General features: G+C 36.3%; 1 protein-coding gene across 8 annotated transcripts in view; it reads right to left on the reverse strand.

Annotated features, from left to right (window-relative positions):
- The window catches only part of COG6 (component of oligomeric golgi complex 6), a 181591-nt gene that overhangs the window by 91930 nt on the left and 64856 nt on the right, over nucleotides 1-24805 (reverse strand). For all 8 annotated transcript variants that reach the window (XM_072797266.1, XM_072797267.1, XM_072797263.1 and 5 more), the window contains 5 exons: nucleotides 18720-18851; nucleotides 18200-18367; nucleotides 15087-15194; nucleotides 13910-13963; nucleotides 11244-11323 (listed from right to left, as the gene is read on the reverse strand). In XM_072797266.1, coding sequence (XP_072653367.1) covers nucleotides 11244-11323; nucleotides 13910-13963; nucleotides 15087-15194; nucleotides 18200-18367; nucleotides 18720-18851 — 542 coding nt within the window. The remainder of the gene's footprint in view (nucleotides 1-11243; nucleotides 11324-13909; nucleotides 13964-15086; nucleotides 15195-18199; nucleotides 18368-18719; nucleotides 18852-24805) is intronic.

Genomic DNA, 24805 nt, shown 5'->3' on the forward strand with positions numbered 1-24805 from the left:
CATAGGAGAAAAGAAGGCATTAACAGTTTAAGCCTGAAAAATTAAAAAGAAAAGATGATAATATATTTATAAAGAATAGATTGGTTAAAGAATTTTTCTTTTTCTTTTTCTTTTTTTTTTAAATTTTACTTATTCATGAGAGACACAGGGAAAAAGGCAGAGACATAGGCAGAGAGAGAGGAAGGCTCCCTCTGGGGAGCCTGATGTGGGACTCCACCCAAGGACCCTGGGATCATGACTTAAACTGAAGGCAGATGCTCAACCACTGAGACCCAGGTGCCCCTTGATTTTTCTTTTAATGTAATACAAACATCAAAGATGTAACAATGGGTCAAATCAATTTTCATCCCAGGTCAGTTTTCTATCATTCACTGTAAAATTAAAGTATATTTTAGGGGTGCCTGGTTGGCTCAGTTGGAAGAGTGTGCAACTCTTGGTCTTGGGATTCTGAGGTCGAGCCCCACAATGGGTGTAGAGACTATTTTAAAAAATAAAATCTTTAAAAGAGAGGTATATTTTTTTTGAGAGGTATATTTTACATAACACCAAGCGCACATATCTCACATAAATGTTACCTATCATGCAAACATTTTTGAGCTTCTTTTAAAAATAATAATCTCAACATAGAAAGGACTAATATAAAAAACACAGTACAGATCAGTGTTAAAGAGAACAGATTTTGGAATCAGAAATACTGGATTCAAATCTTGGCTTTGCTTCTTACTAACTGCTTGCCCTTGGTTCAATTATTTAACCTTTCTAATAATGTCCTCTTCTATAAAGAAGAAATCCTAATTCATGGACTCATTAGGAGGACTAAGTGAAGTTAAAGGATCAATCTTGCTGAGGTGTTCACATTGATTACATAGGGGCTGGAGCGGACAAGAGTGCAAATAGGATAGTTCAGTGGTAACTGTGAAGATGTTCAAAAGTAACTAGTTTCCTCTCCCATACTTTTTTCTAGGTAAAGATTTAATGAAGTGGCTCCATGGGAATTCTGAATGAAGGCATATTGAATTTACTAGATAAACTATATCACATAGCCAGTCTGAGAAGAATACCATGTGACTATGTTGGAACAATGAAAATCTACAGCAAACATCACACTTAATGATGAAACATCAGAAACATTTTCATTGAAGTTCAAAATAAGATATACACATTCACTATTACATCTACTATTTACCTTGGAGCTCTTAACCAATATGAGTTTAGTTATAAATACTGAAAAAAAATTAGTGAAACTCATTATTCTTCTATGACTTTACCAAAAACTAAACAACTGATAAGCTAATAGAACTAAAATAGAGTTTAGTTGGCCAGTTAGCTGGCCAGATTCAAAATTATCATATAAAATATAGTATGTTTCCTATGTGCCAGCAATATCTAATTAAAACAGGTATTGGAAAATAAAAGATCTTATAATAGTCACAGAATTATTTCCTAGGAATAAACCCAATAATATACAGAGATTACATATAGAAATTAGAAAAACTTTATTGAAAATTCTAAAAGATATGAATAAGCATATCATGTTTATAGATGGGAATATTTACTAGTGGATTATACTTTTTCAGTTCCTTTTTGCTCATTCTTACATTAGCTTGGTGAATCTTTTATTTTTTTTCTAATTTTTATTTTTTAAAGATTTTATTTATTTATTTGAGAGAGAGCACAGACACAAGAGTGTGAGAGGTACGGAGAGAGAACATGAGCAGGGAGAGATAAGTAGATTCTCCACTGATTAGGGAGCCCAATGTTAACTGACAGACACTCAGGTACCCCTGGTGAATGTCTTATACACACTTGAAAAGAATGCTACCTTCTATAGTTGTGTGTGATATTCTCTATTAGGTTGAGCTGATTGGTGGCATTTTTTCAGTTCTTTTACACTGTACTATATTTTTGTCTACTTTTTATCAATTTCTAAGATACCAGTTTTGAAATATCTACCTATAACTGTCAGTGTATCTATTCTTACTCAATTCTTTGAGCTTATACTGCTTGTTTTTTGAAGCTCTGCAATTAGATGCACATAATTATATCTTCTTCATGAACTGATTCTATTATTATTGTAAATGACCCTGCTTATCTTTGGTATCTGTTCTGCGGTCTAATTTTTCTGATATTAATATAGCTACTTTAGCTTTATTATGATTAGTATTTGCATAGTATACCTGTTACCATCCTTTTGTGTTTAAATTATTTGTATCCTTATATTTAAATTAGATTTCTTATACGTAGCAGACTGTTGGGCCATGCTTTTTTTTTAATAATAAATTTATTTTTTATTGGTGTTCAATTTGCCAACATGCAGAACAACACCCAGTGCTCATCCTGTCAAGTGCCTCCCTCACAGTTTCCCCACCCCCCGCCCTCCTCCCCTTCCACCAACCCTAGCTCGTTTCCCAGAGTTAGGAGTCTTCCATGTTCTGTCTCCCTTTCTGATATTTCCTACCCATTTCTTCTCCCTTCCTTTCTATTCCCTTTCACTATTATTTAAGTTCCCCAAATGAATGAAACCATATAATGTTTGTCCTTCTCTGATTGACTTATTTCACTCAGCATAATACCCTCCAGTTCCATCCACGTCGAACCAAATGGTGGATATTTGTCATTTCTAATGGCTGAGTAATATTTCATTGTATACATAAACCACATCTTCTTTATCCATTCATCTTTCGATGGACACTGAGGCTCCTTCCACAATTTGGCTATTGTGGACATTGCTGCTAGAAACATCGGGGTGCAGGTGTCCCGGCGTTTCATTGCATCTGTATCTTTGGGGTAAATCCCCAGCACTGCAATTGCTGGGTCATAGGGCAGGTCTATTTTTAACTCTTTGAGGAACCTCCACACAGTTTTCCAGAGTGGCTGCACCAGTTCACATTCCCACCAACAGTGCAGGAGGGTTCCCCTTTCTCCACATCCTCTCCAACATTTGTGGTTTCCTGCCTTGTTAATTTTCCCCATGCTTACTGGTGTGAGGTGGGATCTCATTATGGTTTTGGTTTGTATTTCCCTGATGGCAAGTGATGCAGAGCATTTTCTCATATGCATGTTGGCCATGTCTATGTCTTCCTCTGTGAGATTTCTCTTCATGACTTTTGCCCATTTCTGATTGGATTGTTTGTTTCTTTGGTGTTGAGTTTAATAAGTTCTTTATAGATCTTGGAAACTAGCCGGTTATCTGATATTTCATTTGCAAATATCCTCTTCCATTCTGTAGGTTGTCTTTTAGTTTTGTTGACTGTATCCTTTGCTGTGCAAAAGCTTCTTATCTTGATGAAGTCCCAATAGTTCATTTTTGCTTTTGTTTCTTTTGCCTTCATGGATGTATCTTGCAAGAAGTTACTGTGGCCGAGTTCCAAAAGGGTGTTGCCTGTGTTCTCCTCTAGGATTTTGATGGAATCTTGTCTCACATTAAGATCTTTCATCCATTTTGAGTTTATCTTTGTGTATGGTGCAAGAGAGTGGTCTAGTTTCATTCTTCTGCATGTGGATATCCAATTTTCCCAGCACCATTTATTGAGGAGACGGTCTTTTTTCCAGTGGATAGTCTTTCCTGCTTTGTTGAATATTAGTTGACCATAAGGTTGAGGGTCCACTTCTGGATTCTCTATTCTGTTCCATTGATCTAAGTGTCTGTTTTTGTGCCAGTACCACATTGTCTTGATGACCACAAATTTGTAGTACAACCTGAAATCTGGCATTGTGATGCCCCCAGATATGGCTTTCTTTTTTAAAATTCCCCTGGCTATTTGGGGTCTTTTCTGATTCCACACAAATCTTAAAATAATTTGTTCTCCATGACCAAGTAGGATTTATTCCCGGGACACAAGGCTGGTTCAACACTCGTAAAACAATCAATGTGATTGATCATATCAGCAAGAGAAAAACCAAGAACCATATGATCCTCTCATTAGATGCAGAGAAAGCATTTGACAAAATACAGCATCCATTCCTGATCAAAACTCTTCAGAGTGTAGGGATAGAGGGAACATTCCTCGACATGTTAAAAGCCATCTACGAAAAGCCCACAGCAAATATCATTCTCAATGGGGAAGCACTGGGAGCCTTTCCCCTAAGATCAGGAACAAGACAGGGATGTCCACTCTCACCACTGCTATTCAACATAGTACTAGAAGTCCTAGCCTCAGCAATCAGACAACAAAAAGACATTAAAGGCATTCAAATTGGCAAAGAATAAGTCAAACTCTCCCTCTTCTCTGATGACATGATACTCTACATAGAAAACCCAAAAGCCTCCACCCCAAGATTGCTAGAACTCATACAGCAATTTGGCAGTGTGGCAGGATACAAAATCAATGCCCAGAAGTCAGTGGCATTTCCATACACTAACAATGAGACTGAAGAAAGAGAAATTAAGGAGTCAATCCCATTTACAATTGCACCCAAAAGCATAAGATACCTAGGAATAAACCTAACCAAAGAGGTAAAGGATCTATACCCTAAAAACTATAGAACACTTCTGAAAGAAACTGAGGAAGACACAAAGAGATGGAAAAATATTCCATGCTCATGGATTGGCAGAATTAATATTGTGAAAATGTCAATGTTACCCAGGGCAATTTACACGTTTAATGCAATCCCTATCAAAATCGCATGGAATTTCTTCAGAGAGTTAGAACAAATTATTTTAAGATTTGGGCCATGCTTTTTCATCTAATCTAAGAAGCTCTGCCTTTTAACTGGAGTGTGTAAACCTTTTGTATTTAATATAGTTACTTATAAGGTAGAATTTAAGTCTGTCATTCTATTTGTTTTATATTTGTCCCTTCTGTTCTTTTCCTTTTCTGCTTTGTTTTGATATAATTGTTTTTTAGCATTCTATTTTATCTATTGGCATGTTAGATAATTTTTGTTCAAGAGCCTGCTGCAAGGTTCAAAATGTACCTTCAAAATATATTATATAATTACCTTATAACATCATAAATGTACATTTCTACTTTCCTCCCACTCCATCTTTTGTGCATTTGTTGTCATAAATTTAATTTCTATGTGTTAAAAATTCCACAATTCACTATTAGCATTTTTGTTTTAAATGGTCAACTATCTTTTATATTTAGCATTTCCTGGGCTCATTACTCCTCTGTGTTGATCTGAAGTTTCTTCTCATATTGTTTTCCTTTAGCCTGAAGGACTTCTTTTATCATTTCTTACAGTGCAGTATACTAGTGATAAAGCCTCTCTACTTTTATTTATCTCAAAATGTATTTATTGCTTTTCCAGTTTGAAAGATACTTTTGATAAATACACTATGAAAGTAGACATTTAAAGATGATTTTCTATTGTCTTCTGGTTTGCACTGACTCTAAAAAAAAGTCAGTAATAAACTTATCATTAGTCCCTATAAAAAATGTCTTTTTCCCTCTGGCTGCTTTCAAGATTTCTCTCTTTATCACTGGTTTTCAATAATTCAATTATTGCATAACCTAGTACAATTTTCTCTGTTTTTTTTTTTTAAACTTCTTGGATCAGTGGGTTCATGTCTTCTGTCACATTTGGAAAAAGTTGTTTTATTTCTTAAAATTTTTCTGACTCAATTTCACAATGACACTCCAATTATACCTACTTTAGAGTGCTTAATATTATGTCACAATTCACTGAGACCCCCCCCCCCATCTTTTTCTAGTGTTTTCTTTTTTTCTATCTGTGTTTCAGTTTGGATAGTTTCTACTGTGCTCTTTTCAAGTCGACTGATCTTTCTCTCTAGGGGTTCAACTGATAGTTACACCCACTCATATTCATTTAGATATTATACTTTTTAGGTACAGAATTCTCATTTTGTAAAATTCCCCATTTTTTCTCTCAGTATAATAATGTTTTCCTGGGGATCCCTGGGTGGCGCAGCGGTTTAGCGCCTGCCTTTGGCCCAGGGCGCGATCCTGGAGACCCGGGATCGAATCCCACATCGGGCTCCCGGTGCATGGAGCCTGCTTCTCCCTCTGCCTATGTCTCTGCCTCTCTCTCTCTCTCTGTGACTATCATAAAAAAAAAAAAAAAAAAAAATGTTTTCCTTTAAGTCCCTGAACGCACTGTAAATAGCAGTCTTAAAAGTTCTTACCTGCTAGTTCTATAAATTGTCATTTGTCAGCTTATTTCTGCTGACAGATTTTTTTTCCCTAGTTTTGGTTCATATATTCCTACTACTTCACCTAAGTAATTTTTTATTACATTATAAATGCTACACTGTTGATTATCTATGTTTGTTGTCAATCTTAAGGTTGCTAAGTTTTGTTCTGGAAGGCATTTAGTTGAGTTAAAGATCGCCATGATTTTTTAGAGTTTGTTTTTAAGCTTCTTGGAGTCTAAAGTAGCCTTTAATGTAGGACAAAATTAACCTGCTAAAGTAGCCTTTAATGTAGGACAAAATTAACCTGCTTTTAAGGCTTGGACTTTCTGAAGTCTCTAAAGCATTGTGCAATCAGTTACTTTTCCTCTCACAGTTTTCCAGTAGTTGTTCTTTCCCCCAAAACTTATTTTATTTTTATTGATACAGGTGTTCCTGACAGTAAATACAAGTGGCTTAAAAGGAGGCAGTTTAAAAAAAAAAAAAAAGAGGAAAAGAAAAATTATTCTATTTCTTTAAAAAAAAATTTCCTCTAAAGACATTATTTTTATAGTATTATATTATTTTCCTAATATACATAATAGAGAAAGATTCCTGAACAAGAGTTGTCGAATCACATCCATTTTTCTATATGCTCAACGTTAGGAGATATCTATAATTCCCTTTATTTCTTAAGTTACTCACAGAAGTAATTCTGAATCATTAAGAAAAGACAGGAGAATAACTTAAATATTTTAAACTGTGGTTTCTGTAATCCAATCTGTATATTTACACCATTGAAAGGTGAATATTGTAGTTTAGCACTGAATAAAGAATACATCCTTCTAATTCACTCCAAGGAAGAAAGGAAGGAAGAAATCCTTAAAACTATTTTCTTCCCCTCTTGTTCATTTTCTATACAACTTGGCTTCTTGGCTACTTAAATTTATTCAATAGTTTATTTCAAGGCTGAGGCATTCAATCAAAATCTCCTTTGAAAGGCCATCAAACTCTAAGACAAAAAAGGGAGACAAGAGTAACAGGTGTCCCAAATACACTGCAACCACACTAAAGTGCAGGAGAGCAGAATATTAACAAAATTTTTAAAAGATTAGAAAATAATGCTTTACATTTCAAAGATACATTTCAAAGAAACAACTGACATTTTATTTACTACATTTTTAATTTTTATTTATATATTTGAGATAGAGAGAGAAAGATGAGAGCATGAGAAAGATCATAAGCTGGGGGCAGGGGCAGAGGGAGAAGCCGACTTCCTGCTAAGCAGGGAGCTCCATGCGGGACTGGCTCCCAGGACCCCCAGAATCATAACCTGAGCTGAAGGCAGACCATCTGCTAGTTGACATTTTAAATAGAATATGAATAGAAAAGAAATTGATGACATAAAAATATGAAATTAATTTTGATTAAAAATGAATCATTTTGAAAAAGTTCAAAATTTAACTGAATAAAAGTACTGTCCTATTATCTCAAATACTTTAAAAATAAGATCAAATAAATTCTGTGCCTATACAGTGGCAGAAATTAGAATAAAAGTTAATTTTGAAAATAAAATATCATCAATTTAGAAAAGGGAAAAAAAGTAGTTAGAAAACCTGCCTTCATGGTGAGTCTTAAATGTGTAAAATGCCCAATATTTTCAAAGCAGCCCCAATTTTTAAAATAAGTAGCCAATTTGATGTATTTTTCTTCTGAAAATACATTCACAGGTTATATTTTAATTTTAGAATACTTTGCAAATAATATCTTAGAAATTTCCTGAATGAAAAAAGTGGTAGGGACGCCTGGGTGGCTCAGCAGTTGAGCATCTGCCTTTGGCCCAGGGCATGATCCTGGAGTCCCAGGATCGAGTCCCACATCGGGCTCCCTGCGTGGAGCCTGCTTCTCCGTCTGCCTGTGTCTCTGCCTCTCTCTCTCTCTGTGTCTCTCATGAATAAATAAATAAAATTTTTTTAAAAAAAGAAAGAAAAAAGTGGTAATTAGATAGATACTAAGCAATTTCTCTTAGTTGTCCTATTATTATTTATATGCATATCTCAATTTTAAAAAGTCATTATATTAGTAAGAATTTATAACAGGATATTAGGTACATACTATAAAAACAATATAAGGGATCCCTGGGGTGGCTCAGTGGTTTAGTGCCTGCCTTTGGCCCAGGGCGCAATCCAGGAGTCCTGGGATCGAGTCCCACGTCAGGGTCCCGGCATGGAGACTACTTCTCCCTCCTCCTGTGTCTCTGCCTCTCTCTCTCTCTCTCTCTCTCTCTCTCTGTCTATCATAAATAAATAAATAAATAAATAAATAAATAAATAAATAAATAATAAATAAATCTATCTTTAAAAATAAATAAAAATAAAAACAATAGAATTTAAAAATTTAGATTTCAAAACAATGTACCAAAAATTGTGTTCATTTGGTTGTTAATAAAAACAAAAAAATTTACATTATTGTTAACCAGCAAAACAATAAAAGCAAATGCAAAACTAAAATAATTCTGTAATAAAAGACAAACATCTGATTTGAAATATCATTTACGCTTTAGAAAAATCTGAGGAGCCCTCACAGATAGAGAATTCAGATAGAGTCATAGAACATGCTCAATCCCACTGCTAGTTTTGTAACTTTATTTTAAACTATTATTACAGTTTATGAAAGGGTGGAAAATCTATTAAGAAGTATCCCTGAATCTAATAAGGATGTACACTCTTAAAATTTTGATGAATCTTATCAAATTGCCCTCTAGAAGGATTGTACTAATTTATATTCTCATCAACAGCATATGAAATAATGCCCATTTTCCCAGACCCTTTCATTAGCATATAACATACTTTTTGTTAGTATTCTGATAGGCAAAAATTCTCATTGCTGTTTTAATTTGCATTTTTGATCATCATTATGTTCTCATATTTATTTGCCATTTGCATTTCTTCTGTGAATTGTCCAAACATACAGTGCCTGTTTTTCTACTGCTTTGTCCTGATTTGTGGGATTCTCTTCAATATTAAGAATATATTAAGGATAACTTGTCTGTTATATAACTTGCAAAATTGTTCCATATTATTGCTTATATTTTAACTTAGTTTATACTGTTGTTTTGTGTAAAAAAAACAACAAAACCTAAAACTTTAAAGTGTTAGGTAGCCAAATCTGTCCATTCTCTCCCTTCTGGAACCTGGGTTACATGCCGTCCTTTATAAAACACATTAAAATTTCCCCTCAATTAGCATAAAATGAAAAGAATAATGGTATGTTTTGGAGCAATGCTCCAAACAACTCAACACTCAAATACTAAGATTGAAACGTGGCTAAATCTAAAAGAGTTGCAGGTAATCACTTACAAAAATAATTTAAGAAACACACACAACAGTTTGAGCCATGGCAAAATGGAGTTTCTTTTATAATCTCTTACGTCTTTAGAATTCCAGTTATGTAGATAGTATGAGACCTTCTAGGATAATAAAATAAAAGATTAAAAAATAGTGCTTTACCTTTCAAAGATCTATTTTAAAGAAACAATTGAAGTAAAAAAAAATTTTTTAAATCTTTCACTCTACACCTAATATGGGAAAATTTCCCTGAGGAAAAAAATGTTCCATCCCATTTCCAGCCAATTCTTTTTTTTTTTTTTTTAAGTTTTTATTTATTTATTCATGAGAGACACAGAGAGAAAGAGAGAGAGAGAGAGGCAGGCAGAGACACAGGCTGAGGGAGAAGGAGGCTCCATGCAGGGAGCCCGATGCGGGACTCGATCTCGGGTCTCCAGGGTCATTTTGCTTACGGGTCTCCAAGGTCACACCCTGGGCTAAACCGCTGAGCTACCTGGGCTTCCCCCATTTCCAGCCAATTCTAATTGATACCAAATTTTTCTGCTTGTTGAACCAAAAGCTGCCTCCTTGTTTTATTTATTGCTGTAGATCTACTCTCAAGAAAAAACAGAAAACAAGTGTACCACTATCTCTGTACCACTGAAATATTTTCTTCACGTTTGATCATTCTTTCCTTAGTGTAGTTTTTAATATAAATATTTGTTCACATGTCTAATTGACCCAACAGACTATAATCTCCAAGAAGACAGTGCAAATGTCTTTTAAATCTTAATCCTTGGTGCCTGTTATATAGAAAGCATTTGATATACAGCTGGGTGAATGGGGAGAAAAAAAAATGTATAGTTCAAATTTCCTACTTTAGGACAATTTAAATTTGTCAATATGTTCCTTATAATCAACAAAGTCAGACTATGATCTTTCTGTTTCTTCTAACTGTAACATTCTAAGATTTTAATGTATAGTTTTTTGTCTTGAACACATTCCTGATAAGTATGTGATACCGAACAATTAAAAATATATCTACAGATCCAAAATAGTCTATAAGATGCATACACTATACAATTAATATATTATTAATCTTCCATGACATTTTCAATGTCATCCTGACATGTTTGTTAATATAAGGGAATTTTGGTATTATGGCTATACCGTATCCAATTATATTCACATTAACTTTAAAAAACATTTACAAAAAAGAGATTTTGAGGATTCCTGGGTGGCTCAGCGATTTAGCGCCTGCCTTTGGCCCAGGGCGTGATCCTGGAGTCCCAGGATCAAGTCCCGCATTAGGCTCCCTGCATGGAGCCTGCTTCTCCCTCTGCCTGTGTCTGCCTCTCTGTGTCTCTCCTGAATAAATAAATAAAATCTTTTAAAAATAATAAAATAAAAAATAATAAATAATAAAAAGAGATTTTGGAGCCATATACATGAAAGCAATAAGTACGAACAGGGTCAGGTCAGATCTTTTATGGGTGCTCAGGCATAATACAACTTTGGTAACATAGATCTTCAATGGTAAATCTATTCTTGAAGGGATCCCTGGGTGGCGCAGCGGTTTGGCGCCTGCCTTTGGCCCAGGGCGCGATCTTGGAGACCCGGGATCGAATCCCACGTCAGGCTCTCAGTGCATGGAGCCTGCTTCTCCCTCTGCCTATGTCTCTGCCTCTCTCTCTCTCTCTCTCTCTCTCTCTCTGTGACTATCATAAATAAATAAAAAATTTAAAAAATCTATTCTTGAAAATAAATTTTCTCTAAGAAATGTGCTTGGTATCTTTAAAAATATACGAATCTTTACCAAGTAGTTGAGACCAAAAGATACTTACTTCACTGTGGCACTTAGAAGAAAGTTCAGCTGTGGCATTAGCAGGCTATCTGGGGCTGACAAGTAACGATCAAACTGAACCTACATGAAACAGAGAAAGAACAAAACATAAAGTGCATGTATTTGCCAACAGATATATCAAATATAACCGTCAGTTATAAGGGTTAAAATCTCAGCAAATATACCATGGTACAAATAATGAGTTCTTTGTGAACAAAATGAGTTATTGCTTCAACATTCTAACTAAAATTTCCTAAAAGTGTCAACTTCTTAATTCTGAATCCAAGTTATTCACCTTAATCTCCTTCACCAAACTTCACCAAACCAATATTAACAAGTCATCAGGTTTCAAATCTACCTTATTTCCTTAAATCTACTGTATTTGTTAATTGTTAATTTTTTAATCAACTAATATTTATTGAGGACCTACTATTAGGAAGGTACTATATTAGGTAAAGTGTATATAATGGTGAGCAAAAGGGGACAGCCCCTAGCTCACAGAGCTTATGACCTACGAAGAAAAATAATAAACTGTAGTGTAAATAAATATATAATCACAAATTGTGTTAGATGCTATGAAGGAAAATACCAAAATATTATAAAAGTATAAATCAGGAGGATGGACGTAGTTTCTGTGTTTGGTAAAGGACATTTGAAGTGAGATCTTAGCATTGAATAGAGATTATTAACTAAGAGTGTGTGCAGTGAAGGCTGTGGGGGTGTCAAGGATAGGACAGCATGGATAAAGGCTTAAGTGAGAAAAAAGGGCTAACAGATCAGTTCATGTAGGTCTCCTACACTTTTTAAAAGGATTTTCATTCTTATTGGTAAAAGCATTTAGGAAACCACTGAAGGAGGGGAATAATTTGATTTAAGTTTTAAGAAGCTATTCCTGCTACAGCTAGAAGGGAAGGTTGTAATGATGGATGCAAGGACACCAGATAAGTAGCTATTATAGCATCTTAGACTACAAGGACAATAACATGGTAGATAGAAGAACACTGGATCGTAAAATCATCAGTGAGTCTGTATAATTTAATTCACAGCATTATCACAATTCATAACTGCATTCTTTTCACATTTATTTAGTTGAAACAATAATGGACAGATGCTCTTACCACTTTCTGAGTTTGGAAACTTGGAAGAGGACTTGGGGGGATGGGGCAGGGAAAACTTAGAAGAGTTCAAGCTTGGGATATGCTGATCTGAAGTGCCCTGAAGCATTCAATCAAATCCAACAGACAGTTATATATAAAATGGCAGACCACACATAAAACAAGATTCTGTTTCTTTGAACAGATACTCAACTTAATTGCTATTAAAGTTTAAGACCAAGCACAAAATTATTTGTAATGGGGTTTAAATATATTTTGTGGGTTTATATTATGGATTGGATATGTGTTGGTGAGGAGAGAAAGAGAGGGAGGAAACACATTTATTGAGTACTAACTAATCTTTGTGTAGACTTACGTGTTCATTTTGTGGGGAGGGAGTACCTTGAAGTGGGACTACTACCACTTTCTAAGAAACTTATCTTTTTTTATTAATCTAAAATGTATTCATTTTCATTTATTTTTATTTAAACTTTTTAGAATAAAATCTTCATATTTTTAGTTCTTACTGTGATGTCTGATGAATAGAAGTTAGGACTAGTACTTCTCTATCTATATATACATATTACATATTACCTTTTATCCTGACATAATGTTCCTTATTTATCTTTTCTAGTGTTTTTAAAATCTACTTTACCTAATAATATTGTCGGCTCTGAACTCTTTACATTGTTATCGCTTTCTTTAATTTAGCTCAGTAAGATGAAAGGTAACAAAGCCTTGGCATCAAAAAAGTCATCCAGGAGAACTATGTGTTAAAGTCAAGCCATTGCAGTAGTGAGCATATGTGAGTATTTAAATACTTAGGACAGGATAGATGGCATAGTAGTTGAGAGTTAAGTCCTAGGTTGAATGGGGTTGTTTGGAGGATCAGAGTTAATACATGAAAAACAGTGGCATGCTCAATAAATACTAATGGCTGGTGTTATTATTGATCATTTTTGTTATTATTGCTGATAGTGTATTATAAAGCTTCCAAACAAAATCATCCTATGAGAACTAAATGAGTATCCTCCAACTGGTGGATTTGCATTAATGTAAAGTATATACTTAAGACATGGAAATATGCTACAAGAAGTGGTGCTCAGGCAGAAAGGATGTGCAAGCAAGCTCTTCACTTGAAAAGAAGGAAATAAAAGTGGAGGTTCGAGGAGTCTCACACTCAAGAGTAATATGTTATTTTAAGGTTGGAATCAGTTTCAGTTATCATCTCAGGAAGAAATCAAGAACTATAAGCCTTCCTACTAAACTAACTACTATAACTGTAGGAAGTCTTTAATGACATATGGCCTAACTTCTTTGCATCCATTATTTTTGTTTCTCCATCATGCTAGGAGTAAAACTCTGAAAATGAAGAAAACCTAAACAGGTATGGATGAGTGGAATATTACTACAAATATATATCTTGGCCAGACCTTAAAGGACACATGTGTACAATCTTTATTATTGCACCCAATGTGAATGTAGTATATTAAGAGATAAAATTACCACCCAGGAAAAAATTAATAATGTTCTACGAGGAAACCTATGTTGAAATGTTTTACTATTCACTTACCATTGCAGCCTTCAGTGCCACAGAATCTAGGTTGGGCAAATTAGCTAAAGAGCCCTAAAAAGTAAAACAAAACAAAAAAATAAGATGTAAAAAAATAAATAAATAAATAAAATAAAGGTGCTATAGTTTCAGTTCACTCATGAAATACAGTCCACTAATAGATTCCCCAGATTTGGAAATTCAGCTCCTTTCCAAAGAATTCAAGTATCATCTCTTCAACCTCAATTAGAGCAGGGACTATGATTTATTTTTCTGAAAGTAGCATGAAGGCACGCAATCATATTTGTTGGAGGAAGTGACAAGCACAAGTTTATTAACAAGGGAAATACCAGGATATTTCAGATTTACATATAAGCAAGACAAAAATACAAGGAAGCACTTAGAAAATGTCAGTTAGACATGGAGGCTTGAAGTTGCACTCTGACAATTATAGATAGTAAAAAAAGCAGCAGAATTGATTCCTTTTTGGTAGAAATTTGCTTGCTGCTTTATCAGAATAAAAAACTTGGGACTGGTGATTTTTAAAAGCTAAATGAAGCTTTTAAGAGTTCCTGGACTATAAAATATTTTTCATGTTAATACCATTTAAATGAGTTCTTTGCTTTTTCAAGGCAGATGCTTACATGGATTTCTCGGGTTCCCCCACTCCCTTCTCTATTTCCACTGGAGTTCTATAACATAACAAGATCTTATGCCGGCCTCAAAGTATTTACCTTTCCAAAGTAATAAACAAAGATTTGCTAAGTTAAAGGGATGACTGAATTTACATAGTAATCTATGCATTCAATTAACTGATAGTGATATAGGACTCTGAAAAATTACCCAGTATGAATATCCTTTATACATTTTATAATTCTAAGTTTCATTTTCATTACTTTTAACTAAAGTTATCCATATTAAAAAGGAGAGTTAACATTTGGGGGCACTTTACTACATCTCAGGTAGTCATCTAAGAACTCTACATGTATTATATCACTTAACCTTCTGAACAACCCTTTGCTACAGATACTATTATTACCCCAATCCCACAGATGAGTAAATAGAGACAGAAAGGTAAGTCACTTTTCCAATGAAAAATAGCTATTAAGTGGCAGAGCCAAGACTCAAACTAGAGTCTAGCTCTGGAACCCATGCTCTACATGGGCATTTCTCTAATTAGGAACACCCATGTCCTTACCTGTTCTGGTTTATGTTGCTGTACAGTGTTATAGATGTAACTCAAGCCTGCTCTAGTTAAGACGTAAGAAGCTTGCTCATTTATAAGTGTGTCCAAATGTGCTTCAATCTAAAATAAAATATGTCAGAAAGAAAATATTTTAAAAGAAGAGTAAGACTGAAGAGAGTAGAAGTAGACCACCCTGGAGTCAGCTTTTCATCATGGGCTTGCTCTTTGCAGTGACTATGAGGCCAGACCACGAGGCACAAGGGCTGCTTCTGTGACAGAAAGCTTTTCCTCCCCCAAAGAGTAAGTCCTCCTACAAAAGGAGGAGAGTGTCTCACTTTAAAAATGGTAACTGAAGAGGATTCCAGGACTAGCCAGTAGTCAAAAAAATCTGAGTTGCTTATCAACTCTCTTCAAAGATGGCAATAAGCAAAACACAAACAAAGAAGCAAAAAACACTAAAAACAACAACAGTGCAAAATGAAATACTTAGGAAGACTTCTGAGAAGATGAGGGCCTGATGTTACAGACCTCCACATACCCTCACCCTCCCAACTTCCTGGACTGAGTCAAACATTCAAATGTGCCATCTGGAGAAGCAGGTTTGTTACAATTAGGGAAAGTTGAGGACCTGGCAGAAGGTTAGTCAAAGACGTCAAGTTTAGGAACTGCCTACAAAGACCCAGCTAAGAAGTGAGTTGTATGTGTTCACCTGCTTTGTATTATTTTTGAGGAGGCCATCTAATGCTAACAGGGACAGAATCCCCAGAAGTAGACTTCCCTGGTGGGCTGAAGTATTTCCTAGTGGGAATAAGTCTGCTACTCCCTTATTTTTACCAGGACAGGGAATTCCCTCAGTTTTACCAGTTTGTTTGCCCATGATGGCATAGTATACTAACTGTGCTGCTAATATCTGAATGCTTGCCACTGTCCAAGTAACTCCAATAGCTGAGCCCTTCCCCCTAAAAAACTTACAACTAACTTAAAAGAGGTATGTTCTAAGAGAAAAACTCATATGAATAATAAGAACACGTACCTTTTCTGGAGGCAACACTATTAAAAGACAGAGAATATTTTAATTTTTTTTTAGGGCAGCCTGGGTGGCTCAGCGGTTTAGCGCCGCCTTCAGCCCAGGGCCTGATCCTGGAGACCCGGGTTCGAGTCCCACATCAGGCTCCCTGCATGGAGCCTGCTTCTCCCTCTGCCTGCGTTCCTGTGTGTCCCACCCCCTGTGTCTCTCATGAATAAATAAATAAAATCTTTAAAAAAATTTTTTTTAAGTGAATGTCCAAGAAAGCACAATTAGAGCCTTTAGTCAACTATATTACTGGAAATCAAAGAAAAACAAGATGTACAAATATAAACATATAATGAAAGAGTTAATGCTAAAAACCAAATGAGTATCTGAAGAATAGAAGGAAAGCAATACAGTAACATCGAAGAAAGATTAAACTAAAGAGATATAAAAAGAAATTAGAAGAGAGATTCTGGAGATAAAACCAACTAAGGGCAGGAGCTTCAGAATATAAAAAGTAACAGATGGAAAAAAAAAAAAGTAACAGATGGAAAAGTGAAAATTAATTAGTAGAAAACGTTATTGAGCAAAAGAAAGGATTGAATCTTCAGACTGAAATGGCTCTGCAAAATCCAAATGGAAATAATGGAAAAGGAGACATACCAAAAAAAATATCCTGAGGAAATACCTGAACTCAAAGGAAAATCCTTACAAGCTTCCAGATGGACAGAATAAGTTACCACAAAGAAAAGAGTCAGACTAGCCTGAACTTACTTGAAACACTGGAAGAAGGCAAGTAAGAGGGGAAAGAAATTTAATAGACTATTGATAGAAAAGCTCTGAAAATCAAGCCTCTTCTATTCAACAAGGTGAATTTTCTTTGGAGGTCCTAAATAAGCCACACCTTCTAGGATCTACATCATTGTACAGTCCATTGCTCTGGGCTGGCCTATGCAACTAGCATTGGCCAACAGCCAATCAGCAAGCATGGGGCTTATCCCCTTGGAATGCAAAACAGGACTACAGAATATTTAAGAAACACAGATAATTGGTGATAAAACAGATCAATGAACACCTGATATATCTGAACTCCTTGAGAAAAGATTTACACAAATGGCAGAGTTTAAGGGCTGAATTAGTGATAAATACAGGAAAAACCAGTGAATTCTTTTAAAAAAAATTTATTAGTTCCACAAAAAAAGAGTTATGTACCAAAGGAAAATTAATCATACTTCATTATATTTCTTTTGAAAGAAGGAATTAGGAATTAGATCATATCAAAGGTTTAAATGTATCAAAACTTATATTCTTTTTTTTTTTTTTAAGATTTTATTTATTTATTCATGAGAGACAGGCAGAGGGAGAAGCAGGCTCCATGCAGGGAGCCCGAGGTGGGACTCGATCCTGGGTCTCCAGGATCACACCCTGGGCCGAAGGCAGCACTAAACCACTGAGCCACCCAGGCTGCCCGAAACTTATTCCTTAGAATCCCTAAAACTTTACAAATATATTTTTACTATAGCCACTGCCAAATTACTTATATACTTGTAATAACAGAACATTCAGAATTTTTTTTAAGAACATCATATATACCAAAAATAACTATTTCAAAATCAGAAGCCAAATATCTGGTAAATTTTACAAATGGCTTTGTTTTAGCCACTTTACAAATTGTTAAGTGATACCATTTGGCTTACAGGACTAGAGTCATTGGTATAACAAACTGTAATGTTTTGCCTAACACTGGTTTACACATAGATAAAAATATATCTGTCCTCTGTAACACCTTCTGCACTAGCTAGAAAGCTTGAAAAATATAGCATATTATTCACAGTTCAGAAACTGAAATCTGCATACAGAATAACTGTTCCAATCAATAAGAAAAGCTTCATTCCACCATCACAAACTATGGTTTGAATAAAATACATATTCTAACTTCCCCCCCAAAACCAAAATATCGAGCGAGCGAGCGAGCGAGAGAGGACTTCCATCAGACTACACCAAAAGATTTATAGAAAATAGGTCTCTGAAATTGGATCAAAGCCAGTATCTGATATCGTATGCAGAAAAAAAGGCTCCATCACAGTGAGCTGTCATCTTATGGTAAATTTACCTGAAACTGCAGCATTTCTAGACGTCTGTCAGTGAACTCAAACAGAGCTAGTGTTGTCTTCATCATATATAGTGAATTGACCATGAAAGTGGCCATGTCAGCTGTGCCTAAATTGCTGGCAGATACAGTACACATTTGCAGGAGAGGATCCAAGACACATGATAAAACCTATAAATGAAAAATCAAATGAAATTTATTCTTTATTTTCCAATCAGTGATAACAGGCCTGGGTTAACAGTACTTCAGTATAAATGTCAAACTGATTGGAAGGGGGTCAACTGACAGAAGTACATTTAAAAAAGATTAAATGGTACAGTTCTCACAATGTCTTTTACAATGAGCATCACTGAATAAAATATTTTTCAAACTAAAGAGAGCTGGTTTAATATTTGAAGGAAAAACTAATGGAATTGTTAAAATGTATGGGTTATAAAATGTCAGAATTTTAACAACGTATAATAGAGGAGCAATAAATATAAAAAATTTTATATTAAAAAATATAAAATTATTTATAGCATACTTGTACAAAGTCAGCTTGACGGGCATCTAATGGTACAACTGAAGAATCGTGAGATGCCAGAACTTCACGCAACAACATGAGTGTCTGATTTAATGCAGAGCTCGGTCCAAGATCAGGTGGTGGGAGCTCAACCTAAAATAAAAGGTGGTTTACCCACAGCTTACATTTTTCACTAACTTTTAATGTATAAATGAATGCAATTCACAGTAAAATACTTATAAAATATGTAAAGCTTTGACACATTACAAAATCATAATTTATCAATAGGTTATACTAATAAGCATAGAAAGTGACACAAGTGTTTTGCTTTATTATTACAGAATATATTCTTCTCACCGCTATATAGAATTTGCACTTCTAAAATTCAAAAAGTTTTAAGAAAACTTAGAAGTCTTTGAATTGTAGAATTATATATTTATACAAACTTGAAATGGCTTACTGTTTTGTTTTTTTTAGCCCAAATCATAATAAAAAGGCATTCTAGAAACCAGTATTCCCCCAACAATAACATAACTAAGAATCATCATCCATCCCTAGGCCCAGATCTTAGATATTTTGGTTCAATATGCATAGGTTTGGGGTCTAGGAATCTATCTTTCAGTAAGCACCATACACAATTTTCAGGTGATTAATCTATGGGCTATACACTTCACAAAAATACAATGCACACTATATTCTACACAGTATAACACTGTCATTAAAATTTTAAGCACTGAAGTTAAAGACTATTTTACATTTTAGATTATCATTGAGACGCCTAGGTGGCTCAGCGTTTGAGCCATTTGCCTTCGGCTCAGGGTGTGATCCTGGAGTCCCAAGATCGAGTCCAACATTGGGCTCCCTGCATGGAGCCTGCTTCTCCCTCTGCCTATGTATCTGCCTCTCTCTCTCTATCTCTCATGAATAAATAGATAAAATCTTTAAAAAAAGAAGAAAAAGGAAATAAATGAACATTTCAGATTACCATTTACTAGTTGTATGTCCTAGGTAAGCTCTTTAACTTCACAGAGCTTCAGAGGGATTCTGTAAGGATAAACTGGGATTGTTGTATCTAAATTATAGGTATGGTACCAGGCACTTAGTAACTGGAAGGTATGCCAAGTTCATTACACCTACTTTAAAAAAAATTTATTTATTCATGTGCGACAGAGAGAGAAAGAGAGGCAGATACATAGGCACTGAGCCACCAGGCTGCCCATCATTAGCCCTACTTGCTAACATCATGATATCCAAGAAGATGTCCCTATGAATTTTTTAAATCACATTTTTCTGAGTACTTATAATATTAATATAGATTTTGTTTTTTTAATAAAATCTCATACTTGAAGTCCATGTAAGGGACTGTATAGCCTTGTGTCAGACAGAAAGGTCTAAGAATTTTTTAAGTATCTGGATTTATATTAAGAATGTTTTATATAGAAAAGTTAATACATAGGTGACATCAGCAGGAATGGCAAAGTATGGACCTCTGAGAATCCTCCCTCCTTCACAAGAGCAACAAAACCAAAAAAAATATAAGACATGCAAAGAAACAAAAAAAATATGGTCCATGTACATAAAAAAAACGTCAGTAGGAACTTTCCTGGAGGAAGACTAAATACTGGAGTTACTACTTAAAAACTTTAAATCAGCTATTTTAAATATGTTCAAAAACTAAAGGAAACCACGTTAATGAACTAAAGTATGAGAACAATGTCTCATCAAATAGAAAATATCAATAAAGAGACAGAAATGATAAAAACAAATCAGAATTTTATGGTTGAAAATAAAATGTAAAATTCACTATAGGGATTCCATGGCACATCTGAACAGGCAGAATAAATGACCAGTGAACTTGAAGACAGATAATTAAGGTTACCCAGTTTGCAGAATCGGAAGGGGAAAAATGAAAGGAAATTCACAGAGCCTCAGATTAGGGAACACCATCAGCATGAGTACAATGGGGATCTTAGAAGAGGGTAGTATAGAGAGAATATTTGAAAAATAATAACAAAGACTTAACAAACATGATTAAGTCAAAACATTAATCTACATCCAAGAAGCTCACAAACTCCACAGAAAATAAATTTAAATAAATCCACCCTAAGACACATCACAAACTGTCAAAAGACAAAAAGAGAATCTGGAAGTAGTAAGAGAGAAAAGTAACTGATTATGACAAAGGATTCTCAATAGATTAACAGCTGATTTCTCATCAGAAAACATAGAGGCCAGACAGCATTGGATGGCATATTCAAGGGCTGAAAGACTGTCAACAAAGAATTCTATAATCAGTAAAATTATTCTTCAAGAATGAAGGAGAAAGGGCAGCCCGGGTGGCTCAGTGGTTTAGTGCCTGCCTTTAGCCCAGGGTGTGGTCCTGGAGACCCAGGATCAAGTCCCACATCAGGCTCCCTGCGTGAAGCCTGCTTCTCCCTCTGCCTGTGTCTCTGCTCCCCACCCCCCCCGTGTGTGTGTGTGTCTCTCTCATGAATAAATGAATAAAATCTAAAAAAAAAAAAAAAAAAGAATGAAGGAGACATTGACATTCCCAATAAGCAAAAACCAAAAACTATTCGGAAACCTGTTCCACACGAAATATGGGAAATCAGGCTAAAGTACAGGAACACTAGACAGTAACTCATATTTACATGAAGAAAAAAGAACACCAGTAAAAGTTCTGACACAGGTAAATACAAGACAGTATTAATGTACTTTCCATTTGTAATTCCTTTTTTCCATTTTTTAAAAGACAACTGCATGAAGCAAGAATTATAATTCCAAGTTAATGAGCACACAATGTAGAAAGATGTAATTTGTAACAATAATAGTGTAAGGCAACAGGAAAACTGAGCTTGTAGGAGTAAAGCTTTCATATGCTATTGAGAGTAAGTTGGTATTAACCTGAACTGTTATAAATTAAGATGTTAATAGTAATTCCCAGGGCACCACTAAGAAACTACACATGCTCTCTTCTCATATACATGTATTTAAATAAATAGTATAGGAATTAAAGTAGCATAGTAGAAAATATTAACACAACAGAAGGCAGTAATAGAGGGACAAAGGAACAAAAATTTAAGACACACAAAAATAGCAAAATGGCACTACTTTATAAGCAATTAAATTAAATGTAAATGGATTAAACATCCATCCAAAAAGCAGATTAGCAGGTAGATTTTTTTATTTATTTGAGACACACACAGAGAGAAAGAGAGAGAGAGAGAAAGAGAGAGACAGGCAGAGGGAGAAGCAGGATCTGTGCAGGGAGCCTGACGTGGACCTCGATCCCAGGTCCTTAAGATCATGCCCTGGGCTGAAGGCGACACTAAGCCACTGGGGCTGCCCCAGGTAGATTTTTTTAAAAGAATGATTCAGGGATGCCTGGATGGTTTGGGACGCCCAGGTGGCTCAGTGGTTTAGCACCTGCCTTGGGCCCAGTGAGTGATCCTGGAGTCCCGGGATGGAGTCCCACATTGGGTTCCCTGCATGGAGCCTGCTTCTCCCTCTGCCTGTGTCTCTACCTCTCTCTCTGTCTGTGTCTCTCATGAATAAATAAATAATAAAAAAGAATGATCTAACTATTTATAGGCTGTCATCCAAAAACAATTTAGATTTAAAGACACAAAAAGGTTGAAAAGTGAAAGGACAGGAAATGATAAATCTTGTATACAAAAACCGAAAGAGAACTACAGTAGTTATACTGATTTCAGACACAATAAATTTTGAAGGCAAAAACTGCTACTAGAAACAGAGAAGGATATTTTATAATGTTTATTATCAAGAAGACATGACAATTACCAACATGTGTGCATCTAACAATAGAGCCCCAAAATATATGAAGCCAAGATTGAAACCAAAATTGAAGAAAAAGTATCTCTCATGGCAAATATTTCAAGTTTCACACATCTTTCATTTTTCTTTCCTTTTTTTTTTTTGTATTAAACTCAAATTGAATTAAGAAAAACACCAGAATATAAAGTCATCTTTATAAAAGTATTTTCTATTCATTCACCCAATTTAAAAGATATCTAGAGGATCCCTGGGTGGCTCAGCAGTTTGGCCCTGCCTTCGGCCCAGGGCGTGATCCTGAAGTCCCGTGATCGAGTCCCACATCGGGCTCCCTGCATGGAGCCTGCTTCTCCTTCTGCCTCTCTGTCTCTCTTTCTTTCTCTCTCTCTCTCATGAATAGATAAAATCTTCAAAAATGAAAAAAATAGGAGGAGGGGCAAGATGGCGGAAGAGTAGGGTCCCCAAATCACCTATCCCCACCAAATTACCTAGATAACCTTCAAATCATCCTGAAAAATCTACGAATTCGGCCTGAGAATTAAAGAGAGACCAGCTGGAATGCTACAGTGAGAAGAGTTCGTGCTTCTATCAAGGTAGGAAGACGTGGAAAAAGAAATAAACAAAAGGCCTCCAAGGGGGAGGCGCCCCGCGAGGAGCCGGGCTGAGGCCCCGGCGAGTGTCCCCAGGACAGGAGAGCCCCGGCCCGGAGACGCAGGAGCTGCACCAACCTTCCTGGGGGAAAGGGGCTCGCGGGGAGTTGGAGCAGGACCCAGGAGGGCGGGGATGCCCTCGGGCTCCCCGGGACAGTAACAGGCACCTGCGCCCCGGGAGAGTGCGCCGAGCTCCCTAAGGGCTGCAGCGCGCACGGCGGGACCGGAGCAGCTCGCCGGGGGGGGGGGGGGGGGGGTGCTCCGCGGAGGGGGCTGCGGGGCGGGAGCATGAATCCAACAGCGCAGGCCCCGGAGCACAGGGCGCCGGGACACAGCCCAGGATCTGGCCTCCCCCGGGACAGGCAGAGGCCGGGAGGGCCCAGGACAGCAAGGACGCTCCTGCCCCGAGCTGAGCAGATCAGCGGCCCCGCCCCGGAGCCTCCAGGCCCTGCAGACGGAGAGCTCTGTAGTTACTGTGGGGGCTGAATCCAAGTTTCCAGAGCTGCCGCAGCCACTGGGGTTGTTCCTCCTGGGGCCTCACGGGGTAAACAACCCCCACTGAGCCCTGCACCAGGCAGGGGGCAGAGCAGCTCCCCTAAGTGCTAACACCTGAAAATCAGCACAACAGGCCCCTCCCCCAGAAGACCAGCTAGACGGACAAATTCCAGGGAAAGTCAAGGGACTTAAAGTATATAGAATCAGAAGATACTCCCCCGTGTTTTTTTATTCTTTTTGATTTCTGATTACTTCCCCCACCTCTTTTTTTCACCTTTCTTTCTTTTTCTTTTTCTTCTCTTTTTTCCTTTTTTTCTTCCTTTTTTTTCTTCTTCTCTTTTTCTCTTTTTCCCAATACAACTTGTTTTTGGCCACTCTGCAATGAGCAAAATGACTAGAAGGAAAACCTCACCTCAAAAGAAAGAATCAGAAACAGTCCTCTCTCCCACAGAGTTACAAAATCTGGATTACAATTCAATGTCAGAAAGCCAATTCAGAAGCACTATTATACAGCTACTGGTGGCTCTAGAAAAAAGCATAAAGGACTCAAGAGACTTCATGACTGCAGAATTTAGATCCAATCAGGCAGAGACTAAAAATCAATTGAATGAGATGCAATCCAAACTAGAAGTCCTAACGACGAGGGTTAATGAGGTGGAAGAACGAGTGAGTGACATAGAAGACAAGTTGATGGCAAAGAGGGAAACTGAGGAAAAAAGAGACAATTAAAAGACCATGAAGACAGATTAAGGGAAATAAACGACAGACTGAGGAAGAAAAACCTACGTTTAATTGGGGTTCCCGATGGCGCCGAAAGGGCCAGAGGGCCAGAGTATGTATTTGAACAAATCTTAGCTGAAAACTGTCCTAATCTGGAAAGGGAAACAGGCATTCAGATCCAGGAAATAGATCCCCTCCTAAAATCAATAACCGTTCAACACCTCGACATTTAATAGTGAAGCTTGCAAATTCCAAAGATAAAGAGAAGATCCTTAAAGCAGCAAGAGACAAGAAATCTCTGATTTTATGGGGAGGAGTATTAGGGTAACAGCAGACCTCTCCACAGAGACCTGACAGGCCAGAAAGGGCTGGCAGGATATATCCAGGGTCCTAAATGAGAAGAACATGCAGCCAAGAATACTTTATCCAGCAAAGCTCTCATTCAAAATG

This window comes from Canis lupus, chromosome 24, assembly GCF_048164855.1.
Source record: "Canis lupus baileyi chromosome 24, mCanLup2.hap1, whole genome shotgun sequence".
Taxonomy (NCBI): Eukaryota; Metazoa; Chordata; class Mammalia; order Carnivora; family Canidae; genus Canis; species Canis lupus.